Source organism: Nannobrachium achirus, assembly GCF_963921795.1.
Source record: "Nannobrachium achirus genome assembly, chromosome: 16".
Lineage (NCBI taxonomy): Eukaryota > Metazoa > Chordata > Actinopteri > Myctophiformes > Myctophidae > Nannobrachium > Nannobrachium achirus.
The window spans coordinates 44,891,608-44,906,360 of NC_137823.1; the positions used below are offsets into that span (position 1 = coordinate 44,891,608).

The 14,753-nt window shown below is 42.6% G+C and overlaps 1 protein-coding gene across 1 annotated transcript in view; it reads right to left on the reverse strand.

Annotated features, from left to right (window-relative positions):
- Positions 1–14,753, reverse strand: part of armc2 (armadillo repeat containing 2) — a gene marked incomplete at its 5' end in the record, with an annotated part of 45,327 nt that overhangs the window by 12,470 nt on the left and 18,104 nt on the right. The window contains 3 exons of the mRNA XM_080744969.1: positions 4,436–4,569; positions 4,991–5,190; positions 10,421–10,520. Of these exons, the coding sequence (XP_080601095.1) occupies positions 4,436–4,569; positions 4,991–5,190; positions 10,421–10,520 (434 nt within the window). The remainder of the gene's footprint in view (positions 1–4,435; positions 4,570–4,990; positions 5,191–10,420; positions 10,521–14,753) is intronic.

A 14,753-nucleotide genomic window follows, 5' to 3' on the forward strand; every position in this document is an offset into this window, starting at 1 on the left:
AAAGTCCATATATGGGTATCTCTTTTATGCCCATATGAATATCCCTGATGTCATCGATATATATCACTGGCCAGATGGCAAAGGCATGGCCCATATCTGTGTGGCTGGTTCAGATAGGGATCTCCATGTATGGGCATAGTATATATTTTATGTATATGGATACATATCTATCTATAAATGCGAGAAGTCTCTGCGTGTCTGTCTGTCTGTCTGTGTGTCTGTGTGTCTGTAATCCGCGTATCTCGAGAACCGTTCGTCCCACCGGCTTCAGATTCGGCACGCGCGTTCCCCGCCGCGGCACGGAGTGCAGTGCCGGGTCTCGACCCGACCCGACGCGCGGTTTTCCCGAACCGGCGCGAAACGTTCGGAATCTCCTTATGCAGGGTTGATTGTTGACATCAGGCAGTTCCGGAGGAAATCGGCGCAAGCGCTGACTCATTGTGACATCACTCATAAAAGGCTCTGACATCACGTACGCCACATGAGTCAACAAAAAATCTCTGAATATCTCCATATATATAGCATATATGGGCATAAAAGGGCATAGAGGGACACAGACAGACGGATACAGAGATCTCCATAAATGGGCATAAAATGGACGCAAATGGCATATATGGGCATAAAATTTACGCAGAATCACAAAGATCTCCATATACGGGCATAAAGGCATAAAATGAATGCCCCCATATATGGGCATAAAATGGATTGCAGACAGACAGATACAGATATCTCCATATATGGACATAAATGGACAGAGGCAAACAGATGGTCAAAGATCTCCATATATGGGCATAAAATGGACGCAGACAGACAGATACAGATATCTCCATATATGGGCATAAATGGACACAGGCAAACAGATGTTCAAAACGGGTCCTATGACAACAGGTATAATGAGGTTTGCATTAAAGGGGGAACCGGCACTGTGTCTGCAACACAGTTGGAGGCACAGACAGATACTCCATATATGGGCATAAAATGGACGCAGATAGACAGATATCTCCATATATGGGCATAAAATGGACCCAGAACTATAACTGCAGTGATCTCCATATATGGACATAAAATGGACGCCGACAGACAGACAGATACAGATATCTCCATATATGGGCATAAATGGACACAGGCAGACAGATGGTCAAAACGGGTCCTATGAAAACAGGTATAATGGGGTCTGCATTAAAGGGCGGGGCATTCATTCCCTATTTACATTGTTCTGAGTTGGCCAGGTCGCCGACTAGACGCTGCTAGCTTCTAGTTATTATTAATAAAGGATAAAACAGAAAAAGTCCATATATGGTCATTCCCAGAAACAAAAAATATCTGCCACAGATATTTCTTTTATCTGTGACAGATATTTTTTTATCTGTATCTACCATCCACTTTGAATGGAAAAATATCTGGAGAAAGAGATTTTTTTATCTGTTATCTGGCCCAGTGGGAATGGGCCTTTACTCTGATTTACACCATACCTTCCCCGAAAACGTTAATATTAAGTCCACTCCATATATGTTTGTATATGGATATATATTAATAAAGGATAAAATAAATAAAATGTCCATATACAGTATGGCAGGGGTTCCCAAACTTTTTTGTCTCAGGGCACCCCTATGAATATTTTCTTCATCCGAGGCACCCCTACATTATATTCATAATTTTCACTCCCAACACCTTATATTTATAGCATATTTTAGCGATTATGTTGTGAGGAAAACGTTGAGATAATAGCCATTTTAGTTAGAATTGACTGAAAATAACTTTGTACTTCAAGTTTAAAACGATACTAAATATTCTTTTAAGTGTCCAAATAAATTCCAAATATTATCAAATTATCTCGCGGCACCCCTGGACTGCCGTCACGGCACCCCAGGGTGCCCCGTCACCCACTTTGAAAACCCCTGCAGTATGGGCATTCCCCGAGGTTGCATGTCGCCCTGAGGCGTCTTACTAGTAATATACTCAGCCTCTGTATGCATCAGCACAACGCAGCAACGCTCAAGCTCTAACCCTACTGTATAACAAATATGCCACAGTGAATGTTTTGAAAGTGGTGCCATAAAGCGAATAGTATACTTATCCATTATCGTATCTCTAGTTTTAGCCTATTATGTATTAGTTTGATCACATACTGCCGGGCCAGAGGTTACCATTTGAGCCAGGCAGCGGTCACATTGTGGGCGGTGCTTCAGAAAACCTGGTCTGTTCCTGATATAGCAGGCAGATGTCGCACACGAACGAGTGTGGGCATAAATCGCAGATATTGCGGTGGAGCTGTCGACCGATGCCTGTGTCACAGCAGATTTCGTTTCTGGCTCTGACTGGAAATACCCCCTTTGGTGTGGTGACGAATTCTTCTTTCTTCCTCTTCCTCCCTTCTAATTCTAACAGGCCTGTGTCGCCAAACGGATCAAAACAGAAACGTCGAACAGCCTAGTCACTCTTTCATCCCCTGCTGCTTTTTCTGATCTCTCCTGCTTTTTTGTATTCTGTATTCTCTGTGTCTCTGTGTTAGGCGGCGCAGCTTATTCCGACGCACCGCGATGACTTAGGCCTACACCTCGCTTTCCCTGGTATCAACTTAACCACTTGAACCCAGCCAAAAATAGCCCATCTACAAGCTCACTACATGTCGCTTTTTTTTCCCTTCTATAAGACGCTTATAGAAGGAAAAAAAGGGAAACAGTGATATAAGTGGTTAATTTCTCCTTCATTCACCAATATCCCAGCCTTTATTTTTAATGACTCTCACCAGGCATGTGCACACATAGACATCAAAGGGGGCTTGAGTCCCTGCCCTTTTATCCGTCTGTAAAAACTGCCGTCTCCAGACCAAAAATGCAGTTTTTACTATGGTGAAAGAAATGAAAACGCCCTCTTTCCATGCCATACATGAAGGCAGCATTCAATAGAATTGCCTTGTCCAAACTCTCCTGAACTTGAATGCAGCGTCTTATGTTGAAAGAATTGCCCTCTCAATGTAGGAATCCATGCCATATGCCACATCTCCAGTATTGACTTGATTAAGCTTAGTTAAGTGTGCTTTCACACACCTCCGCGACGCGTTGTGAGCTTGGAGGTCGGCTATTTTCGGTGCTTCCACCAAAAGGCCCCTTTGGAAATGTCAGCCCCTGCCTCTCTAACATTCTCTGCACGTCCCCGACTCTCACCAATATCACAGCCTTCACCTCTGCCTCCATCTCGCTCTCTTTGTCCCAGCTCAGGCTGCCAGGAGAGTGTGTAGGAGGCCTCCTGCAGGCAGCACTGAAACCGAGAGCCTACCACCCACCTGCGTGCCACCTCTCTTCCCCGTCCTGAAACCATCTAACCGCATGGGAGAGTTTCACACAGACACCCTGCCGGCTGCAGCATGACACAGAACATCCTGCTGTCTGCACGGTACCAAAAAAACAAAACAGAGAGGATGTACTGTTTACAGTACAAAAAGCAACCGAAAGGAAAGCGGAAGATGTGATGAACGAAAATATGAATATTGTTTTTTTGTTTTAGGTGATTTCTGTTCCCAGGCCCAGCATAAGGGATGTGGTTGGCTTATAGAACAGAGACGTACTGTACTGTACTGTACTGTACTGTACTGTACTGTACTGTGCTATGCTGTGCTGTGCTGTGCTGTACTGTGCTGTGCTGTGCTGTGCTGTGCCGTACTGTGCCGTGCCGTGCTGTGCCGTGCTGTGCTGTGCTGTGCCGTACTGTGCCGTGCCGTGCCGTGCCGTGCTGTGCCGTGCTGTACTGTACTGTACTGTGCTGTGCTGTGCTGTGCTGTGCTGTGATGTGCTGTGCTGTGCTGTGCTGTGCTGTGCTGTGCTGTACTGTACAGTACAGTACGAACAGTTATTGTTCTTCCTTTTTTTATTTCTTCTTTAAAGCAAAGAAGACCACAGCAGTGATTAAAAAAAGCACTTTCAGCACTTTGTTGCAACATAGTTATTCCACCCTGAGAGGAAAGCTATGACAAGTCTGTCCTGTATCTCACTCATAGGGCCTTTATTCTGCAGACTTAAACATGACCTCTGTCTGGCAGAGTACAGCAACTTGCAATGGATCTGGTTTTTCATTTATTCATGAAAATCTTAGCTTTTTACGGAATGTTTTTTGAAAATGTTTAAAGAAATTGATTTAAAAAAAATGTAGGAAACAAAAAATTGCTTGCTCAGGGTGGGGTCTCTGCTCTTTATGTAAAGTGGCTTGAGATAACTTGTTATGATTTGACACTTTAACCCATTTAGGCCTGGAATTATTGAATACTTGAATTATTGAAAAATAGCAGACATACAAGCTCACAGCGCGGCACCAAGTGCCTTGCTGCTATTTTTCAATAGTTGCTATTCAATAGTTGCGCTGCTATTTTTCAATAGTTAAAGCATAAAATAATGGTTAAAGTGGTTAATTAAATTGAGTTGAATTGAACCACTCTCACCCAACGTCTCCAGCAGCAGTTGGACGCACGCCGCGTCGGCAGCCAGCGCCGGGCCCACGGCGGGGTGGACACACATGTTGGCCAGCACTCTGACCAGCTTCACCAGCACGTCCTCGCTCTCCCGCTGACCACAGCTGTCAAAATGACATTTTACGTGACAATTAATTGACTCTCAAATAAGGATTTTAATTTAATTGTGTTTTTTGTCGTTGACAATTACATTTCTGTTTAGCTTTTAGGCTTTGAAGTTGCACATGGCAGATATGCCACATAACCTAAATATACAAAGAAATTACTGACATATTTTACAACTTTATACCTAAATAACATTGATAGTGGAAATAGTCGATCTACAAGCTCACAACGCGTCGCAATGCGACGCGTTGTGAGCTTGTAGATCTGCTATTTCCACTATTTTTTTAAACGGTTGAAAATATATGAACATTTTCCAACCTAGAAACGATTATGACAAAATAATTGCGCTTATGTCAAATAATTGCAATGATGTCAAATAATTACGATTCGACGATTAAGACCTAATTGTGACAGGCCTACCGCAGACGTGCAGACGACGCGGAGGCGTCACCGGGCGGGCCTGGTGGTGCGTCGGAGCAGCCGTCATCCCTCTGCTGGTAGGCTCCGTACAGCTGGAGGAGAGTGTCCATGCAGCCCTGGCTCTGGAAGAGCTGCTCCCGAGCCTCGTCGCTCTTGGCCGTGAGGTTCCCCAGGGTGAACAGGAGACGCACCACCAGGTCCTGTACAGTGGGAGCAGTGATGGGGAGGACGTACTCAGTTTTCAGTTTTTTTAAGTAAAAGTATCAGTACAGCAATGTAGAAATACACTGTTACAAGTATTCAACATTTACTTGGGTAAAAGTACAAAAGTATTGGAATCAAAATGTACTTGGAAGTACCAAAAGTAGAACAAACTGTGTGTGTGTGTGTGTGTGTGTGTGTGTGTGTGTGTGTGTGTGTGTGTGTGTGTGTGTGTGTGTGTGTGTGCGCGTGCGTGTGCGTGAGTGACAGAGTGATAGAGAGAGAGCGAGACACAGATAATATCCCAGGAGACAAGACAAAGATTTCAAACACCACAAGTGCAATCCCACCCATCTGAAATAAGACACAAAGAAACTTGTCAACAAAGAAAAAAAGAAAACATGTAAAAAGTACTTGCTGTCTCAACAAACACAAACATACAGAAAAAGAACAATGCATGGATGAGAAAATGACTCATTGAAATTGAAAGCTGCACGTTTCTCCCACCAAATGACCCTTCAGAAGCTATAAATGAACCAAATCCTGAGTGTTAATCAACCACTTAAACCAGCTGTACTTATTATTAAACTATAACGACGGAACCGGCTCTGTGACTGGTCGGCTCTTTTTCCCCCTCTACAGTCTGCACCTAATCTATTCGCCAGAATTGTCTATGCATTGCAATATGATGTGTTGTGAGCTTGTAGATCTGCTATTTTCAGATACTGTTTACCCAGAATAGGATTCAAGTGAGAGTTGAACCAGATTAAGGATTTTACTGTACATAAAAGTTTCCTCACAAAGTCATTCTCGCACGCACGCACGCACGGACGCACTCACGCACGCACGCATGCACACACGCACACACACACACACACACACACACACACACACACACACACACACCTCTACCTTTCTCTGAGCACAAGTAATAAATTGGCAATTGTCTATTATATATGAAGATATCAGAGCTACAGGAGCGTTTCCAGTTTAGATCTACTAGTCTAGGGGGAAATTCAACAGAACAGGAAACGTGTATGAAACGTTTCTGGGAAACCCAGGTCTACAGTTATGTACAGATTGTCAAATTGTCAAAAGACAAGTGTTCTAGGATGTTAACTTTCAAAACTTGCTCTGAGAGGAACGTCACCAAAACACACTGTAACCATGGAAGTTACGGGACACACACCAGAAACCTGCATATTATGCTAATGTTACAGGACATGTACATACTGTACCTGCTATCATATGTACGCTATCTGTATTATCTATCTATCTATCTATCTATCTATCTATCTATCTATCTATCTATCTATCTATCTATCTATCTATCTATATGTCTATCTGTCTATCTATCTATCTATCTAAAGGCCCATTCCCACTGGGCCAGATAACAGATAAAAAAATCTCTTTCTCCAGATATTTATCCATTCAAAGTGGATGGTAGATACTGATAAAAAAATATTTGCCACAGATAAAAGTATCTGTGGCAAATATCTGAGGTAGATATTTTTTTTATCTGTATCTACCATCCACTTTGAATGGAGAAAGAGATTTTTATCTGTAATCTGGCCCAGTGGGAATGGGCCTTTAGATACTACAAAAGGATGTAGTGCGCATGAAAAGAATTATTTCCATTTTCGAATGAACCCGTTAGGGTTCATTTGGTTCCATTTGTAGAGTTATTACAGACTTGGATGGGTCAATTTAGACCTCCATAAAGGAACCTAGAGAGTCCCTGAAATCCACTTTGAGAACCACTGTCCTAAACCACTGATTATATGAATTACAAATATTACACAATGCAACGTAAGGCAGGCTGTGGTTCAGTGGATTAGAAGTTAACTTGATGTCTCCAATGTTGTGAGCTTAAAGCTCAGTTCTCACCTGTTTGAAAAGCAAATATAACTCCAAGATAGCACACTATGATTTAAAAGCAGGTGGTGAAGATTAGAAGATAACGTGATGCTTATCGCAGCTTGGCAACAACACAGGAGATATTGTGCTTATGATTTGCGGTTGCGGGCAGTGATTTCACTTCGCACCCAAATCTTACATGATTACATATTTGTGTAATTATTATGTTAAGTCCATATTACATAGTAAGACAAACAAAGAAATAGATAAAAAATAAATTAAAAAGATAAAGTACACAATAAAAGTACTATAGTGCAATCCTACCTAATCAGCAGCAGACTGTTGAACCAGTCCTTGCGCAGCCTGGAGGTGACCCGGTAACAGCTCTTTGTAGGGTTTGTTAAACCCACTATAATGCTGTTATTTGACACCTCCAAGCGCTGCATGAAATTGTAAATGAGTTGCCTTAACAATGCTTCACTAACAATGGCACTATGCCACCTAGGATGCCAACCTCATGGCATCGTTGTACAGTATGCTACTCTAAGCCTTCGCATGCTCTTCGCTCTGTAATAGGACCATAGATGAGCCGTATACAGGGGGTGGGGAGGGGGGGGGGGGTGACATATGAACAGTGCACATTTTACATTTACAAACACATACTGTGGAACATTTTCTTAAAAGCATATTAGCATGATTTATTTATGCGGAGAAGGTTTTCCCCAGAATACGGATACTGGGGTTTAAGTAGTTAAAGTGACCGTACAATTAAGAAAAAGATAGCCATGCGTTAAAAGCCAATCAAACATCTTGTATACAATGCTTGTTCCCCTGGCCTGTAGCACTTAATCAGTCATATGAAGGGTCGGCCAGCCAAGAAGAGGAACACATTAAACCAAAGATAAACAATGAAACTGACAAGAGGACGGTCGGGACAGGCCGTCCACTACTGGCACACTGTGTGTGTGTGTGTGTGTGTGTGTGTGTGTGTGTGTGTGTGTGTGTGTGTGTACACACAAGCTGGGGAATTTGTGTTTATTTGTGTATACTGTAGGCCTATGCATATTTGTGTATGAGGTTATATTTTAAGTGTATGCTTGGGTGAGTGTATTTTTATTTCTGCGAGTGTGTGTGGTCTTATTTTTAACCGTGTGCTCTTGCGTGCGTATCAGATGTGTGCATGCTCGTGAATTTCGGTTTGTGTGTATGTGTGCCTATTGTCAGTGCGCGTAGGTGTATGTGTTCATATTTGTATCTGTGTGCCGTGTGTGTGTGTGTGTGTGTGTGTGTGTGTGTGTGTGGGTGTGTGTGTGTGTGTGTGTGTGTGTGTGTGCGTGCGTGTGCGTGTGTGTGTGTGCAACTGTGCGTGTATATGTCACCCCTGTACCGATTGCCAAAACTACCACCCTGCACACCCTATCCCCGTCTCTCTCTCCCTATCCTCTTTCTCCTCACCCTGCGACTTCCCCAGTTTCTCTTGGGAAAGTGATTAAACCTCAACAACACACACACACAGAGAGAGAGAGAGAGAGAGAGAGAGAGAGAGAGAGAGAGAGAGAGAGAGAGAGAGAGAGAGAGAGAGAGAGAGAGAGAGAGAGAGAGAGACGGATATTGTTCCATAGAGACGTGTTGTAAATGTGCTGGGACTTGAAGTACATAAACAACTCGCTCTTGGGGTAAACATGCTTAGTGGATCTAGAGTATAAACATAGTTCGTCAACACACTTTTCATCTCTTTCATTTAGCGAAACATTTCGCTAGCAATGACAAGGCAAAAATATAGGGTTAATGTGGTTAAATAAGTGTGATTAGAATGCATAGTGCATCTGTATGTCATGAATACATAAAAACAAATCACACTACAAACATCACGCATGCACACCTCCACAAACATATGAACATACAAACTATAGTAAGACGCCCTAAGGGCAAAAAGCGACCTCGCCCTAAAGGGCGGACATGGGCGCGTGCACGTATCCGCCTGGGTGATGGCAGATTGCTGGGCGAGCGCTGGTGCTTTGGCATGGGATCAACTTTGACCAAAGAAAATCAGCGGGCTGATATGGGCATTCCCAGATATGACAAGGACAGAATTAATTTGCGTGTCTTGGGTATATATGGAGATCTGACATCATAGATGTCTGACAGTCATAGACCACATGAGGCTTAATGTTGATGACATCAGGGATCTCCATATATGGTCATAAAAAGGATTGTATTAGTGTGGTTTCCTTAACAGGGCCTCATCTGGAAATGCCCATATATGGACATTATTCTGTCAGTCTCATGTTGTCTATGAAGAATGCGTCAGTCTCATGTGGCTTATGACATCAGACATCTATGATGTCAGATGCCCATATATGGACATAATCTTTGTGTCAGTCTCATGTGGTCTATGACGTCAGACATCGATGATGTCAGATGTCAGTTAAGTGTCTTGGCCATATATGGAGCATGAGGTGTGACAGACAGACGGACATGAGCTGCAGGTTTTCATACTAATAACACACCAGTAAGACGCCTAAGGGCGAAAAGCGACCTCGCGCCATCTGTCTTGGCCATGAATCCCTTTTATGCTCATACATGGAGATCCCTGCTCTGAGTATCTGACATCACAGAATCCCTTTTATGCCCATAAATGGAGATCCCTACTCTGAGTATCTGACATCACTGTGATGTCACCTGTTTTTATGCCCATATATGGAGATCCCTGCTCTGAGTATCTGACATCACTGTGATGTCACCTGTTTTTATGCCCATATATGGAGATCCCTGCTCTGAGTATCTGACATCACTGTGATGTCACAGTGATGTGTCAGGGGAACCACAGTGTCAGGCGTGACAGAGATCAGGTCAAGCTGTGACCGTTCACATACTAAACTGCGGCCTACCACAAATGTACACACCCAAACACATGAAAACAAACTCTTTGTGCGTGTAACTTTAACTTTAACCGACTTTATAGTTGCATAATGTGAGGGTGTGTTGGGGTTTTAGGGTGAGGGCATAGCGCAATGTCCCGCAAATATTTTCAAAAGCAACATGCGTATGTATCGTCGTTGTCGGGTGGAAACCTTGTATGTCCAAAACCGTTTGTTTTGAATTTATCATTTCTAAAATGATTTAGACTAGTGAAAACAGCCGATCTACAAGCACACAACGCCTCACGGTGCGAGGCGTTGTGTGCTTGTAGATCGGCTGTTTTCACTGCTTTTGTGCGATGGCCATATGATGAAGCAGTGCTTTACTTTGCGAAAAAATTTACAAATTTGAAACTTGGAGATACGAGGTTTCTGCCCCGACAGTGACGGTATGCATGCGTGTGGATGCATGCATGTGTGTGTGTGTTTGTGGTGGTGGTCGTCAGCTCACCTGTTTCCGTGTGTATTTGCTCAGCAGTTCTATAAATAGCTGGCAACAGTCGGGGGTCTGGAGCAACGCCAGGCGACACTCCGAGTAAGACGAGAGTTTACTGAGGGAGAGAGAGGAGAGTTTACTGAGGGAGAGAGAGGAGAGTTTACTGAGGGAGAGAGAGGAGAGTTTACTGAGGGAGAGAGAGTGGACAATCAATGCCTCTGACCATCATCAACATTCATCCACTCTCCCAACACCACGCTACGCTAACTACATATGGACCTGTTTAATCAGCACACAATCAGGCATGGGGCAGTGTCACATTTTCGGTTGTACCAGTATTTATTGTGGGCTCGCCAGTACCTGGCGAGCACACTTTAGATATTGTCATTATTTATTAAGTGTGCCTATGCATAGCATGGGGACACTTATTGTTCTTGCTCATATTTATATATTTAAGTCTGTCCATGCAATTCCCCAAAAGTTTGGCACGCTACTCCTCCCACAGTTTTTGCACCACACACTCCCGCCATATGTCAAATTGATCGGCTTGCTCGGGAATGGTGTGCTATCAAGTTGCTAAGAGAAAGGTTCTATAGTTTAATTGATATTAATTTATTAGTGAATTAATTTCCCCCATTGACTTATAATGGGAATCGCATTCAATTATTTTTTTCTCGCAAACCATAGGGGCTACAGTTTCAAGACTTGGAGAGGAGGTTCATAATGATTGTAAGAATTAATCAAAAAATAATTACGTCATTTGGCCTCATGGTGGCGCTATAACAGCCCAGTTTACGTTTTGGCCTGTAACTGTTGAACCGTAGGTCGGAAAATTAAAATTATTTTTTCCCTGGATTCCTTGGGTCATGACGCATCTCCCCATATAGGCCACGCCCATTTGCGTATGGGTAGATTTTCCGCCATCTTGAATTTTCTCCAAAACACACTTTTTGCTCCTTTTCCTACATATTTTCTTCAAATGTCTCAAAAACCGGTACACATGATCTATGAAGCCACGCGATAAACATAGTCAAAGGATATTTCGATAGTCCGTACCGTTCGTTCGTAACGTGCTTCCAAAGTTAGCGGGAGGGGCCCGTTTGGCAAAAAATTGCCCTAACTCACAAACAAAAGGTTGAGTCGACACTAAATTTCAACCACAGGTTGCGGGTGGCATACTCAACAGATCCCCAAAAGCATTTCCACTTCGACCCCTAGGGGGCGTCACAAACATGCGACACGTAAACATATTACTTAGACAAAATCTCTGGACTTTGAGCTTTAACTCAAAAAACACCATAATAGTTCTGTTCAATATTACAATGGGAATCCATTAAGAATGTCTTACTCTACCTCTGATAACATCTTTGTAAGATTTTACTGTACAAAAGTGGAGTAATATAGCTTTAAAGTCACAACAAAAACACATTATTTAGAAGGTGGAGTAATATAGTTTTAAAGTCACTACAAAAACATGGGACTTAGTCAAAACCTCTGGACTTTGAGATTTAACTGAAAAAACACCATAATAGTTCTGTTCACTATTACAATGACAATCCCCTAAGAACGTCCTACTGTACCTCTGATAACATCTTTGTAACATTTTACTGTACAAAATTGGCCCCTGCTCTCCCGGACGCTGCTAGGTTGAGTTACAGCATTTTATGTGCGCTGCAGTGGCAGGGGGTCCTCCACTGGGGGCGCCACCACTTTTGCATCCGTTCTGGAGCACCAGGAGTGGGTGGTCCCCGGGAAATGGCTGTGAGCAGCCCTGTTGGGGTGTTCATTTGGTCATTTTTGCACATTTGGTCATGTGTTACATCTGGGGGTCCCCCAGGGACCGGCTCCGGGGGTCCTTGGAGGTTGTAGTATGTTAGGCAAGGGGAGTGTGTGTAAAATCTGGCATGGATGGGGTCAATGGTTGGGGAGATATGAGCAGGGGACAAGTGTGACGTGTGACGTGTGAGCACATGTGGTCATTTTTTACATCTGGGGGTCCCTGATCCACAAGCCCACATGCAGACTCGCAGGATGTGTTTTTTCCTGTTGCATGAGGCGATGGTGTGAGTGAGTGGATAACATGAAAGTGTTCGTTGGTTTGCTGTTATATAGCTTTGTCGTGCATCATGCATGCAGACACAGTGGGAGCAGGATGCACTTAAAAAGTAACACAAATGTATGCAGGTTAATATGAATAGGGTGTAGGCTAGGCCTTAACGTTGTGAGGAAATATGTAATTGTGATTGTGTTTGTGAGGTATTATATTGTTTTTTTCTCTGTAAAGCTTAAAACATCATTTTTACATTGTTATTATTTAACCAAAGAGAAAGACTTATCCTGCCTTAAGTGTAAGTTCTGTTGAATGTCTATTGGTATGGGCCATGCCTAACTATTGATTTGAAGTGTTTTTTTCCTGTTGCATGAGTGGATAACATGAAAGTGTTCGTCGGCTTTGCTGTTAGCTTTGTGGTGCATCATGCATGCAGACACAGTGGGAGCAGGATGCACACAAAAAGTAACACAAATGTATGCAGGTTAATATGAATAGGGTCTAGGCTAGGCCTTAATGTTTTGAGGAAATATGTAATTGTGATTGATTAAAACATCATTTTCACATTGTTATTATTTAAGCAAAGAGAAACACTTATCCTCCCTTAAGTGTAAGTTCTTTTGAATGTGTATTGGTATGTGCTATGACTAACTAAGTGAATGGGCCATCATGCAATTGTTGAGGTCAGTTACATTTCTATGTTCTAAGAGCTTGTAGTTTGAATTTAGGTACTTATATCCCATGTGAATCAGACAGTTTCTCCAAAATTGATTAAATTCACTCCCCCACAATAAAGGAAATCACACAGTGTAAGTTTGTTTCCCTCTCACTGTATATTAAATCAATGAGCATATAGATGTCTTTTGGTACTTATATCCCATGTGAATCAGACATTGTCCAAAAAAATGTTGAAATTCACGGCCACACAATAAAGGAGACCACACCGTGTAAGTTTTTTTTGTCTTATGTATATTAAATCAATGAGCATAATGAATAGATATGCAGTGGTACAGTACAATAAACATGCTTGTCTTTTCATTGTCATTTTGAATTTGAATACAATGTAACATCATTTCACAAATAAGAGAGTCTGTCCATGCAATTCCCCAAAAGTTTGGCACGCTACTCCTCCCACAGTTTTTGCACCACACACTCCCGCCATATGTCAAATTGATCGGCTTGCTCGGGAATGGTGTGCTATCAAGTTGCTAAGAGAAAGGTTCTATAGTTTAATTGATATTAATTTATTAGTGAATTAATTTTCCCCATTGACTTATAATGGGAATCGCATTCAATTGTTTTTCTCTCGCAAACCATAGGGGCTACAGTTTCAAGACTTGGAGAGGAGGTTCATAATGATTGTAAGAATTAATCAAAAAATAATGACATCACTCGGCCTCATGGTGGCGCTATAACGGCCAACTTTACGTTTTGCCCCGTAACTCTTGAACCGTAGGTCGGAAAATGAAAATTATTTTTTCCCTGGATTCCTTGGGTCATGACGCATCTCCCCATATAGGCCACGCCCATTTGCGTATGGATAGATTTTCCGCCATCTTGAATTTTGTCCAAAACACACTTTTTGCTCCTTTTCCTACATATTTTCTTCAAATGTCTTAAAAACCGGTACACATGATCTATGAAGCCAGGCGATAAACATAGTCAAAGGATATTTTGATTGTCAATACCGTTTGTTCGTAACGCGCTTCCAAAGTTAGCGGGAGGGGCCCGTTTCACAAACGATAACCATAAATCACAAACAATAAGTCGAGTCACCACGGAATTTCAACCACAGGTCGGGGGTGGCATACTCAACGAATCCCCAAAAGCATTTCCACTTCGACCCCTAGGGGGCGTCACAAACGCGCCAAACGTAACCGTTTCGTGGCAGAACGCGTTTCAGACACAGGCATTGCGATTGAGCTGTGCTGTACTTTACTGCACTGTATTGTACTGTACCGTACCGTACTGTATTGTACTCTGTCTTCTGTACTGTACTGTACTGTACTGTACCTTACTTTGCTGTAGTGTACTGTACCTTACCGTATTGTAGTGTACTGTATCTTCTGTACTGTCTGTGCTGTAGCTTACTGTGCTGTAGTGTACTGTACCTTACCGTACTGTAGTGTGCTGTACGTTACTGTATTGTAGTGTACTGTGTCTTCTGTACTGTACTGTATGGTAGTGTACTGTACTTTTATGGTACCGTTCTGTGCCTTACTGTAGTGAACTGTAAAAGTGTTATGGAAATTCCAGATATTATTATGTATCTGTCTATGTATACCCCAAGATTCCAAT